Source organism: Capra hircus, chromosome 25, assembly GCF_001704415.2.
Source record: "Capra hircus breed San Clemente chromosome 25, ASM170441v1, whole genome shotgun sequence".
NCBI classification, from domain to species: domain Eukaryota; kingdom Metazoa; phylum Chordata; class Mammalia; order Artiodactyla; family Bovidae; genus Capra; species Capra hircus.
In genome coordinates, this window is record NC_030832.1 from 28,072,828 (window position 1) to 28,086,401 (window position 13,574).

General features: G+C 37.9%; 1 protein-coding gene across 6 annotated transcripts in view; it reads left to right on the plus strand.

Annotated features, from left to right (window-relative positions):
* RABGEF1 (RAB guanine nucleotide exchange factor 1) overlaps positions 1-13,574 on the plus strand; it is a 48,004-nt gene that overhangs the window by 21,540 nt on the left and 12,890 nt on the right. For 2 of the 6 annotated variants that reach the window (XM_018040620.1, XM_018040617.1), the window contains 3 exons: positions 1,335-1,523; positions 3,521-3,687; positions 8,714-8,883. In XM_018040620.1, coding sequence (XP_017896109.1) covers positions 1,345-1,523; positions 3,521-3,687; positions 8,714-8,883 — 516 coding nt within the window. In that variant the 5' untranslated portion in view covers positions 1,335-1,344. Of the gene's footprint in view, positions 1-1,334; positions 1,524-3,520; positions 3,688-8,713; positions 8,884-13,574 lie in introns of those variants that run through there. The other 4 variants (XM_018040618.1, XM_018040619.1, XM_018040621.1 and 1 more) reach the window with 3 other exon arrangements.

The following is a 13,574-nucleotide window of genomic DNA, read 5'->3' on the forward strand; positions in this document are numbered from 1 at the left end:
TGACTAATTGTACTTGACATAATGTCCTCAAACTTCATCCATGTTGTAGCATATGATAGAATTTCTTCCCTTTTGGAGGCTGAATAATATTCCATTGTGTATACCACATTTCTTCATCCATTCATCCTGTGTTTATCCATTCATCCTTGGATGGATATTTAGATTGCTTCTAGCTCTTGGCTACTATGAATAATGCTCAGTGAGCATGAGTGTGCAGATATCTCTTCAAGATCCTGTTTTCAGTTCTTTGGGGAATATACCCAGAAGTGAGATTGCTGGATCATATGATAATTTTATTTGTAATTTTTTTAGGACTCTCCATACTGTTTTCCACAGTGACTGTGTCATTTTACCTTCCAACCAACTATACACAAGGGTTCCAATTTCTTTACACCCTTGTCATCACTTGTTTGTGTTCTTTTTGATGGTAGCCATTCTGACAGGCATGTGGTGATATGTCATTGTGGTTTGGGTTTGCATTTACCTAGTAATTAGTGATGTTAAACATCTTTTCACATGTTAGTTGGCTGTTTGTATTCCTCATGGCTCAGATGGCCAAGAATCTGCCTGCAATGCAGGAGACCCGGGTTCAATCCCTGGGTCAGGAAGATCCCCCAGAGAAGGAAATGGCAGCCCACTCCAGTATTCTTGCCTGGAGAATTCTATGGACAGAGGAGCCTGGTTGGCTACAGTCCATGGGGCCGCAAAAAGTTGGACACGGCTGAGCAACTAACACTAACACACGTATCTTCTTTGGGGAATTGTCTGTTCACAGCCTTTGCTGATTTTTAATTGGATTTTTATTGTTGTTGAGTTTTAGTTCTTTACATATTCTGAATATTAAGCTCTTATCAGATAAATGGTTTGCAAATATTTTATCCCATTCCATAGGTTGCCTTTTCACTCTGTTGATTGCTTTTCTGTACAGAAGTTTTTAAGTTTGATGTAGTCCCATTTGTCTGTTTTTGCTCTTGTTTCTTATGCTTTTGGTGTCATATTCCAAGAAATTGTCACTAAATCCAGTGTTGTAAAGTTTTCCTCCTATATTTTGTTCTAGGAGTTTTATAGTTTCATGACTTATGTTTAGGTATTTAATCCAATCAGTCGTTTCTTAAAGTATGCTTTATTATTGGGCAGGAATAAGAAGTTTGTTCTTTAGTATGACAGGAATTTGCCATATTGAAACCTTCTTTTCCCCTCTTCCTCCCCTTCTTTCTCTTACAGCATGAAGTTGATAAACTCATTCATTTTTTTTTTTTCTTATTTGCTTTGCTGTGAGCAGAATGACAGTGAATTCATTTTCAACAGCACTTTCTTGTTTGCTCTTTGATTAGCAGGAGGAAGATGAGCCTTAAGTCTGAACGCCGAGGAATTCATGTGGATCAGTCGGAGCTGCTATGCAAGAAAGGATGTGGTTACTACGGCAACCCTGCTTGGCAGGGTTTCTGCTCCAAGTGCTGGAGAGAGGAGTATCACAAAGCCAGGCAGAAGCAGATTCAGGAGGATTGGGAACTGGCAGAGCGGTAAAAGGACTTAACTTGGGGTGTTTAGACAATGATGTAACTGGATACACAGCTTGGCAGAATACATTTTTCTCTTCTGTTTTGAGCTAATTAAGCAAGTCAGCTTAATTTTAAGAGAAATGGATATTTTCTTTCGTTTACCACTTAATGAATAGCTTTCAGTGATTTCTTCACTTTGTCTTAACTTTTAATTGTTTTGTGTTTGGGATGGGTTAAGTCTTAGTTCTCTGACATAGACAGCTCCTTTGAATGAAGATAAGCATACTTCATGGTGAAGATTAAGTGAGGTTATAGATATGAGTGCTCAGGGCTTGGCTTATGACTTTGATCAAGCATTATTTTCCTCATTCTTTTAATATACCCAGCATGACATCTGGCACAGTGATAAGCACACAATAGTAGAAACCTGTTGATTTGTATCCATGATCCTGAAAGTACAGAAGTTTAACTTTTCCTTAAAAAATGGCATTTGTTAGTATTATCCAGGAAAATGACTATGATAAAAATTAAAACATAGAATGTCTAGTGAGCGTAGGAGCTAATAAAATGCCATGAATAACACTGCTGGACCACCAGGTTTGGTAGATTTAGATTGTTCCCAGGTGATGCTGACACTGCTATCTGAGGAATCACACGTTGTGAATCATAGTTCTATGGATGACTTTTGAGATTTGTTATGAATACCTCAAATTCAGCTGGCCCAAGGCCAGATTTCTTGCTTTTATTTACTCTCATCCCCACTCCCAGCAGTTCCTCCTGTCCCTCCTCTTGTATCCAGTTAATGACATCACTCTGTTCAGTTGACTAAAAGACATCAGTCACTCTAAATTTCTCCTTCCCCCCCACACACTGGTTGCAACTAATTGAGCATGTTCTGCTTATTTCAGCTCAGAGAGCCTTTTGAATTCCATCCTCTCCTGTTTCCAGGTTCTTATTTCTCGCTCTTAAATCTGTGTACTCTGTTCTTAATTACTGTCTCTGTCCCTAGTCTGTCTGCCCCTCCAGGTGTCACACAGCTACCTGCATTATGTTTAAAGCACAGATCAGATGATGGTGTTGGATTATAGTCTTTTCTTGATTACCTACCACATGATGAAGTCCAGGATTATAGCAGGCTTGGCAGGCAAGGTTTCTTACCACCTGGTGCCTACCTGTACATCCAACATCAGAGTCCATCACATCGTCAGTGACCTGACTACATTGAATGAACGTGGTCCTCAACGCAAGTGACATCCTTCTCATTTGTAGTAGTACCTTCTTTCTGGAATGCTCTTTCACTTGGAATCCTCTTGATCCTTCTAAGACTGGCCTGAATATCATTATAAAGACTTTCTTGGGACTTCCCTGGTGGTCCAGTGGCTAATAATCTGTCTGCTAATGCAGGGGATGCGGGTTCAATCCTTCATCTGGGAAGACTGCACATGCAGTGGGGCATCTAACCCTGTGTACCCTGGCTGTTGAAGCCTGTGCCCTGCATGCTCTGCAAAAGGAGAAACCACCGCAGTGAAAAGCCCATGTACCACAACTAGAGAGTAGCCCCTGCTTGCTGCAACTAAAAAAAGCCTGCACATAGTAGTAACAAAGACCTGGCACAGCCAAAAAGAATAAAATAAATTTAAAACAAAAAACCTTGGACTCTTCTAGCAGATTTAGGTTTTTTCCCCCTGTATTCTCATAGCACTAGGGTTTTGCTGTCTACTGTAGGCGCTGTCGCATTATGTGGTAGTTATTGACTTAGCTCTTTCTTTCTTCCACCCTTGAGGTTGTCAAGGAAGAGGACTAGACTGTATTTCTTTTGTGTAATCCTCAGACAGCTGCTGAATGAACTTGATCCACAGAGGAAGTCCCTTTTGAAGTTTGTAGTGGCACATAGGATAGTTTGCTGTCAGAGACCTCAGACCTCTTTGGTATTTAACCTCTAATTCTGAACGTTTTAGCTCCCAATTCTTTGAGTTGTTACCTGTAGATGCAAGGAAAAATCTCTCGTTGAATTACAGACTGCAGCGGGAGGAAGAAGAGGCCTTTGCCAGCAGTCAGAGCAGCCAAGGGGCCCAATCCCTCACTTTTTCCAAGTTTGAAGAGAAGAAAACCAATGAGAAGACCCGCAAGGTTACCACAGTGAAGAAATTCTTCAGTGCTTCATCCCGGGTTGGAGCAAAGAAGGGTAATTTTTCTGATTCTCTTTTTCCTTTTGTGTCCAATGAGACACAGAATGTGTGTGAGCTCAGCTTTATTAATTCTGTAACCATTCAGAGATATCATCGCAGACTTGAGATGTTGGGTTGGAGGTGCAGATGACAAATGAAATCTCATTGGTTGGAGGACATTGTGTTTAAGAAAACTTATTTTTACTTTATCAGAGGAATAAAGATAGTTGAAACATATAGTTTTGTTTATAAAATTTATACCCATTGTATCTGCTTGGATGTTCTATTTTTTGTGCCTTCAATTTTTCAATATTGGTTTATTCTCCTTTGTTTTTAATATCTTCACTATCCATACCTTATCAGAAATGACTGTTTCAAGTTATCTTAAAGTTGTCTAAAAGAGAAGTTTTCTGAAAGCTTGAGAGGCAGCTTGTGTCTAGATAGGAAATACTATTTAGAGAACATGTAGGAAAGGCTCACTTTTGTATGTGCTTGACCTTTTTCATCCTACTGTTTAAAATTCCACATTATAACCAGCAGGAAAATTCTCGCTAAAGTCACACTTGTTCTCCCTGTGAGCTGATAAACTAGTTGAAATGACCCAGCAGGAAGCAAGAAAGAATGTCTTTTGTTAGACCTTAGTCTCTCTACCTCTGTGTTGATAACCAGCACTGATGCTGTCAGAGAGCCGTTCTCTTGGACACTTCCCTCCACTCCCTCCACCCCAACCTGGGATAATTGTTGTTAGGTTTTTGGTCTGCCTGCAGGAAGGGAAATAATAGTATCACAGCTAAAGATCTTTGCTAATCTTTTTGGATTTAATGACTATTGTTTTTTGTTTATTAGAAGGAACGATTGTTTATCCAAAAATACAGCACTTCTCTTTAATAAACGAAAACCTTTAAACCATCTTTTCATTCACATGATCCATTTGGAATTGTTCTTGCTTGGCCCTCTGTCAGCAGTTTTCTCTACAGCAGTAAGAAGGGGAATAATCAATACTTGTTACAGATTAGATGTGTTTGATAAGAATATATTTGGTTCATGATTTATTTATGAGGAGGTAGTATAGTAGGGTGATTAAAAGTATATACTTTGGAGTCACCCTGGTTTGAGCCTCAGCTTTGCAGTTTGCTAGCTGTGTGACCTTAAGCAGGCTGATCTCTTTAAGCCCTGTCTATTCTGAGGGATAGTAATACCTGTCATTGGCATGTCTTGAGGAGTAAATGAGCTAATGTGTGTACAGAGTTTTAGCGCAGTACCTGACACACATAGTAGGTGTCCAATACATGTTAGCTATTTTTAAATGCATGTTGTTTTTTTGATAGAAAAACCTGCTGGTAAGGAACTCGGAGGTATTGATCAAAGTCATTCTTTCCTGTTTAGTTTGCATTCTGTTTCCTGTTTTGGGGAAGTCTGATTAACCTTATGCATTTATAGATGTCTGGTGAAATGATATATGACAACAAGTGAAATAGTAAAGAATTATAAAATCATCAGCTCTGTCACATTTTACAGATGACAGTATGAAAGCCCATAAGGTGAACTGATTTACCCAAGGTCATATAATGAGTTGCTGTATTAGAGCTCAGGTCTCCTTTAAGTCCTGGTTAAGCTTTTTCCCCTTATATCCCTTGACCTCAAATATGTATGTGTTCACCTATAACTATATCTGTGTCTGTATCTATGTAGATAGATAAGTGCATAATAGTCACACATATTTATGACTATACTTGGCACTTTTAAAAATCATGTCCTAGGAGCTTCTATACAGTATACATTGTATTATGGAAGGAAGATTTGTACTTTTAAAGAAAAATTTCAGGTGATTTTTAATCTTAAAAACTTTCATGTGGAATAGTTTGTAATTTTTAAAATTTCTTTAGAATGATAGTTTTTTTTTTATCTTTAGCTGTTTTATGTCTGTAGAAAGCATGTGATGAGAAAGACTTCAGAGTGTTGGGGAAAAAATTGATGTGTGTGTATTAGAAAAGAAGATGCTGTTGGATCTTTGTTTCACAGATTGCTTATGTAACTCTGCCAAATGAACTCTACGTTTCAGGGTGATTATCTTTTTGGCCTTTGCATGTGGATGAAGTTAGCCTATACTAAATGCAGTTTTCATTTATTGAGTCAACTACAATAGGCCTTTTATGTTCTGTGTTCTTTATTTCACCTTGTTAATACAAGATGTCCTTGCTCTTGACATTTTACTTGCTTCTATTGGTGGTACAAAAGAAAGCTCTTAAGCCAGGGCAAGTTGGTGGTACGTAGAACACAAATAACCTTCTAAGGGATTTGAAAAATATTTTAACTTCCTGTTAGAGTTGGCTGTGTCTTCAGAGAAGATTAATGGGACAGTTTGACTGTAAAGACTCAGAGAATTTACTTTCAGTTTTTTAATCTCCAAAGCAGGGTTGAGTGAGCTGTAGTTTAGAGTAAATCACAGTGGGTCAGCCAAGTTGAAATACTTGCTCATACATTCTAAAATGCTCTTTTTCTTTAGCGGTCAAATAAATGTCACCCTGAGTAGAATCTTGTGTTCATCTTTTACAAATAATCTAAAAGTTATGCTCTAAGGAGGGATTAAGGAAGGCTGTCCTTTTTTTTTTAGAATTAAAATGCCAATCTTTCTACTTAGACCTTAGATTCTAAATACTATCCTACACTGAAGTGAATTTGGGTTCCTTGGAGAATTGACTGATTCTGGAACTGGAGCTGGGAAAGGAGGGCCCCTCAGAAATGTTGGGGACATGTCAAACACCCAGAGGTCAGCTTGAATGGGTTCCCACTGACCAAATTTGGATATCAAAACAAATAAAGATATAAATGGACTGCAGATGAATAAAACAACAATCCATTAGTCCATCCAACTAATAAAGTAGATAAATGAAGAAGGGAAGAAAACTCTTGCTTACCATAGAATGTTGACTAACAAATATAGGAGTGATGGAGACAGAAAAATCACCATTTTATAGTTATCCTGGTAGGAACTGGTTCAGACAGGTTTCACCAGTGGATGCTGAATCTAGGGTGAGAGGAGGGAGTTTCCTGAGGAACAAGTTGTGAACCATGATTCAGGTTAACTCCCACAGCTTATTTACTGATTACAAATAAAGAAATGATAGCTGTATTACAACATGGGAAATGGACCTTCTGTGCCTCTGGATATGATAATTTGAGAAGAACACAGTATCAATTATGTAATATTTAAGCTGAAAATTTATAACCTGACATCTAGTCATGAGGCAACAGTAGAGAAACCCAAGTTGAGGTACATTCAGTAAAAATAACTGGCTCGTATTCTTCAAAATTGTCAGTGTCATGAAAAAAACAAAGACACATTTCCAGGTTAGAGGGGACTGTATGACCAGTCTCCTCAGTTTGTGTGACCCTCAGTTTGATCCTGTGTTTAAAAAAAAATGCTAATTTTTCAGTAACTATAGTTAGCAACAGAATATCCTTGTTGCTAAGAAATACTCAAACTAAGGGATAAAGAACATGATACATACCATCTACTCTGAAAAAATTTAGAAAAAATTGCACACAGACATGGAGCAAAATGTTAAAATTTTGTGACTCTAGATAATGGGTAGAAAGGGATTCTTTGGGAGAATTCCATGGACAGAGGATTCTGGTGAGCTGTGATCCATAGAGTCACAAAGAGTCAGACACAACTGAAGTGACTTAGCATGCATGCACATACTAATTCATAACTGGTGAATTCAGTTCATCTTTTTTTTTCTTTTAAGTTTTTTTAAAGTAGTTTTAGGTTCACATAAAATTGAAAGGATGATGCAGAGATTTCCCATATGTGCTATGCCTCCACACATGCACAGTCTCCTCCAGCATCAGCATCCCCCACCAGAGTGGGCCATTTGTGTTACAGTTGCTGAACCTACATTGACACATGACTTTCAGAAGTATGTAGTTTATATAAGGATTCATTCTTGGTTGATTTGGACAATTGTATAACAATATGTATTTACCATTATAGTATCATACAGAGTATCTTTACTTTCATTAGCATTTTGAAAGAGTATTTTTTAAAAATCAAAATCATCTGTCTTTGGAAAATAGTATTTGTTGAAGGGAGAGAGTGTGCACAAGTAAGGCAATAAAAGAGATGGCTAGAGTTTCCCTGCCCTTGGCTGGCTTACAGATCCGCAGAGTCTCAGGGCATGGTGTCCCCTGGAAAGAGTCCTCAGTCCACTCTGACATGCTGAGGCAGATACTGCATAGTAAAGAGCTCAGGCTACAGAGTTAAGGCACAGAGTCCTGGGTTCAGATTCCAGCTTGTGCCACTTAAATAGCTGCAGCATCATTCAAGCTAATTAACGTTTTCAAGCCTTAGCTTATAGAGTTGTGAGGATTATACAACAAAGCGTCGGAAAAGTACTTAGCACATAATAAGCATTTGCTGTATGTAAACTATTACCACTGTTAGTTTGTCAGATTGCATGTGTATTCTGTTTTTGTTGGGTGGAGTGTTCTATAAATATCAATTAATTCAAGTTGTCTGATAGCATTGTTCAGGTATTCTGTCCTTATTGACTTTTTTGTATTACCTATAATATTGATTACCAAGAGGGGAGCATCGAACTCTCTTATTAAAATTATGGATTTTTAAATTTCTTCTCTTTAGTTTATGTTTCATGTGTTTTAAAGCTGTGTTACTAGGTGCATGGGCTTCCCTGCTGGCTCAGGGGTAAAGAATCTGCCTGCAGTGCAGAGACAGGGGTTTGATTCCTGGGTTGGGAAGATCCCCTGGAGAAGGAAATGGCAACCCACTCCAGTATACTTGCCTGGGAAATCCCAGGGACAGAGGAGCCTAGTGGGCTACAGTTCATGGGGTTGTAAAAGAGTCAGACACGACTTAGCAATTAAACAAACAAGGAGAATCCAAATATTTAAACATAAAATAACTTAAATTCAAGTTTAACTTTGATTTAGCATAACTTAAATAATCTAAGGTTAGGTACTTAAAGTAATTCCATGCATGGATCTTCGTGTAATGAAACTTACTATGTTTAATTTTCCCAGCAGAAATTCAGGAAGCAAAAGCTCCCAGTCCTTCCATAAACCGGCAAACCAGCATTGAAACGGATAGAGTGTCTAAAGAGTTCATAGAATTTCTCAAGACCTTCCACAAGACAGGCCAAGAAATCTATAAGCAGACCAAGCTGTTTTTGGAAGCAATGCATTACAAAAGGGTAGGTTGAGAACCACCTAGAAATGTAGAGTTTTGGTTTTAGGAAAGGTCTTAGAGATAATCTAGTGAAACTTTGTCAATTTCCAACTGAGAAAATAAAGATCCAGAAATGTTGTCACTTACCTGAGAAATGTCACTGAACCAAGTTAAACATGACTCTAAGGCTAATACTTTTCCACTGCAACTCAATGGTATTTGGATCATCTTCATGTGGAAAGTCTGGCATCAAAGCCACTTATACTGTGTCCTTTAGTAATAAGCCTTCCTAACTTGTCACCTTATAAATAGTAAGCTGCCAAGAGGGTCATAGTAGACCTTGAACTCTTAAGTAATAATCATTAGACCAAGAATAATCATTTAGGATTTTTTTTTTTTTTGGTTTGGTTTGGTTTTGTATTTTGATTTTTAATTTTCCTGTCCTTGCTCAGGTAGAGAAGCGAAAGCTAAAATTTAGACATTGAAAAGGACCTTAGCAACTTCTGTCCATTTATTGTACAGGTAGGGAAGTTGAGAGCCAGCGAGGGTGAGTGACTTATCCAGGGTCACTTGAATAACAGCTTGTGTCCTCTCCATGTGTGTCTTTACCCTGTAATTTCTAACCCATAGTTTCAACAGTGAACCACTCTTGCCCACACCTTTTTCCTCTTCGTTCCTATCTTCTCCACTCCTAGAGTATGCCAGTGATGAGCAACCTTTTTTCCACATAGAGGTCGAGTCCAGAAAAATTAAGTAGTTTCAGAATTGCATTAAAATTTTTTTCAGCCATTTTATCTTTATCAGGATACTTTATATCTGCACTGAGAGTTTTTAAAAATAATTCCTCATCCCCAAAATGTACCTCTTTAGGCTAAAATTTCATTCAGCACCTGCATAATTTCCACACACTGAAGTATTGCAAAGAAATGCTTAAAGAGATTTTTTTAAAAACTAGTGCTATACTGCTTGAAAAGCCTGGTTCACTTTACTCATCTGTGAATACTTTTGATCTTTTCCTAAACCTTGTTGGAAAACTCAGGTAACCAATGGCTAAATGTACAGTTGCATCAGTGAACTCTAATTCAGGAGTCTGTTCATTGATTTTTAAGACTGTATGTTTAGTAATATCAGGTACTTGCAGAAGTCACTGGCAGGACACTACTGGACCCCTGAGTGTCATGAATAACATTTTATGTGCTCAAACTCTGGTGCCCTCAGTGTTTTAAATGAATGTAACATCTTTGGGAATTCTGCAGAATTTGGCTACCTGGTACTCCAACTGCACTGTCCCTTCTGTCTCAGAATGTGAGTTACTGGAACACTTAACCCTTACACATTTCATTCACTGAAGCAAAGGCAAAAGTCTAAACATTTCTCTTGCTGAAAAATTACATGGCAATGTTTGTGAAAAGCGCATTTGAGTAGTTTGTCGTTAGTAACTATCTAGCTCCTGGAAGTGACTGACTACTACTGGCTTTTCCTTAGAGTGAGGAAGTGAACTCACGTGCCTTGGCAGTGCTTACCACCTTCATTTTGCCAGTAATTGAATTTGACAAAAATCAGCCAGCTTCAAGACTACAGGGTATATTCTCTTGTAAGGTGGATTATCTTAAAATGTGAGGACTACATGCTTGGCGACATACTTTAAAACTTAAAATTAAACATGTATATAGAAGGCGTAAAGCCCTAATATGTTTAGTTTCCTGGAAAAGAAAATTGTTGAAGGCAGCAGAGTCTAGTGATACAAAAAATATGAACATTAAAAGTTAAGTTAAAACCTAAGTAGATCAAACAGTTAACTGTAGTACAAAAGAAACTTAATCTAGAAAATAGGTCATGGAGATCTAGTTTCAAAAGATAAAATACACAAAACATAATTAAGGAAATAGGCAAAGATTTTGAAAGCTAGAGGTGGAAAAAAGACTTCAGCCAGACATTTTTTTTTTTTAGGAAATAAAATGGCTTTATACAGACATTATAGAAAAGACTATCCCAGGGATTGGTTAAAGAATGATTAAAGAAAAGAAGTAATTTACACTGCTAGACTGTGCTTTTTCTTAGAAAATTGTGAAAAACCTTTTGGAATTTTATAAAACCTGAAAGAATTTACCAGCACAAACGTGCTATTGTGTCACTTAGCTCCTTTGGGAAGAACTTTGAAGGATCTGAGATGTAATCTGCTTGCAAGTTAAAAGTTAGCCTGCCATAGTTTCGTGGTCTTCCCTGGTGGCTCAGGTGGTAAAGAATCCACCTGCAAGGCAGGAGACCCATGTTTGCTCCCTGGGTCGAGAAGATCCCCTGGAGAAGGGGATGGCTATCCTCTCCAGTATTCTTGCTTGCAGAATTCCATGAACATAAGAGCCTGGAGGGCTACAGTCAATGGGGTTGCAAAGTGTTGAACACGACTGAGCAACTAATGCTTTCACTTTCATAATTCCATGAATACTGGCAGAAGACAAGCTTCCTGGGTCAGAAAAAAAAAAAGAAGCCAGTTTATGACAGCATTAGCAGTGGCCAGAGTATATCAACCAGGTAATCCCTGTACAGGCAGTGAGTTAGGCTAAAGAAGAGGATCTTCTATAGGGCTGTGAGCCTGCCTGACTTTTGCTCCAGAAAGAAACCTTATTATATTAGACAGTGAACAGCCTACCCTTTCACTTGAGTTGGGCCCTACCCCTGTTTTCATGGCCTGTCCACTATACAACTATCCTGGAAAAGGGTGCAGAACAAAGGCTGCCAGTGTCTCCTCACAAGACGCAGAAATAAGAGAGATCAACATAGAACTGTTTCCCTGCGTCTTTACAATAGTATAAAGAGTAGTAATAAATGGCCACTTGCATTCTTTTTTTAAAAAGTTATTTATTTTTAATTGGAGGATAATTGCTCTACAATATTGTGTTGGTTTCTGCCTTACATCAGCGTGAATCAGCCATAGGCATGTCCCCTTGCATTCTTTCTTTCTATGCCTGGCTCTGTTGTAGCCTCCAAGGACGCAAAAGTAAATAGTACCCTCCAGGAACTGACATTTTAGTGCAGGAGATAGGCTATAAACTAATTTATAATATACAACTGTGGTGAGTCCTCTGAAGAATCTAAAGCAGGATAAGAAAACAGAGTGGCAGGTTAATTCACATTGCAAAATAAACACTGTGCTAAAGTGTGAATCTGTGCAGTAGAAATAGGAAATGGAGTTTTCTGAACTGTAACAAAATTACAACGATTGTGTGGAGCTGGGGGAGGAATTAGGTGATCTATTGCCACCTATAAAACAGTCCATTTAGGCCTTTAAAGGGAGGCCATAGTTTCTAGTTAGGAGTGAGTACGGGTAATAGTCTTAAGAATGAAATGTGTTCTTACTGTTAAGATTTGATGCAAATGAAAGTTAGCCATGTTATATATTATAAATTAGTTAATTGTCTGTCTCTTCCTCTGAGCTACCTAAGGAGATAATCTGTTGCAGAAAGTACTGAATTATTTGCATTCAGTCTTCCTGGTCAATCTGAATGCTCTCTGAGAATGTTATTTTTTATGTAATTGCCTGGTACAGTGGCTAGAATTCTATTAGCCATGTAATAAATGTTTTCAGAATGAATAGCAATATAATTTTCTGGAAATTGGGGGGAAATAATCTTACCGGAAAGTCTAAGAAAAAACAGAATACCAATAGAGATAAATTTAGCAACATGGTGAGATAAATCCACAAAATTCAGTTACAGTACAAGATGCCAGAGATAGAAAGCTAGAAAGCCTAGCAGACTTTTAAAAAAGAGCAGTTTTTAAAGATGATAGCAATAAAAAGATTAAATATTAAATGATAACTTAATCTAATACAGAAGTTTATTCAAAGAATTAAAAGACTGTTTCTGGATTTTATCTTGGATTTAGCTGAGGAAGTACAGATATCTTGGATCTAACTGAGGAAAACAAAAAGATAAATTTACAAATACCTTTCAGGTCAGTATGAACACTTAAATATTAAATTACAATGTTACGTTGTTTATTCTAGTAAAAGGTAGCAGGAGTTTGGGAGGGGAAGTTTCTAAATATAGCAGACACTTCAGAATATACTAAAATGAAAGTTACCACAACTAGATATGATTTTCATATATAGAGAGAAAAGAGAGAGAATGGTGAAATAAACCAGGGATTCCAGAAATAAATTCAGTTTCTCAGGAGCAAATTATATGAGAATTAGAAAAACAAGGGGGAACAGGATTGCTTTTTACTAATTGCTGCTGAAGAAGACAGGGAAGTTTGTGTGCAGATTATTTAAGGTCTGTGTTTGATATGAACCTTACATGCCCACCAAATAAAATAGCTAAGAATGAAAAACATTAGAAGAAAACAGATTAAGATACTTATTTCATCTATAGAGAGGAGCTAAACTTGGAACTGTTGAAAATTGTTCTTAATCAGGAAAAGGGTTTAATGGTATTAAACGTTCAGGCAGTTAAGGAGTGCAGCAGTTAAGGTATGACAGAGCGCTGTTGAGTGCTGTAAGGCCTGCAAGGTTATTTTGACCAAGGGAATGGAGGGGACATCTTCGCAGAGGAGGCGAGACGGGGACCGAGCCTTGAATGAGACCCTGTGGGACTTCCTTGGGCAGCTTCTGGAGGACTGGAGAGGAGCAGAAGTAATCTGGACAGAGAATAATTTTACATTGTTAGAGAGGCGGGAAAGCTAAATGCAGATTCTCAACAATAGGAAACCTAGCAG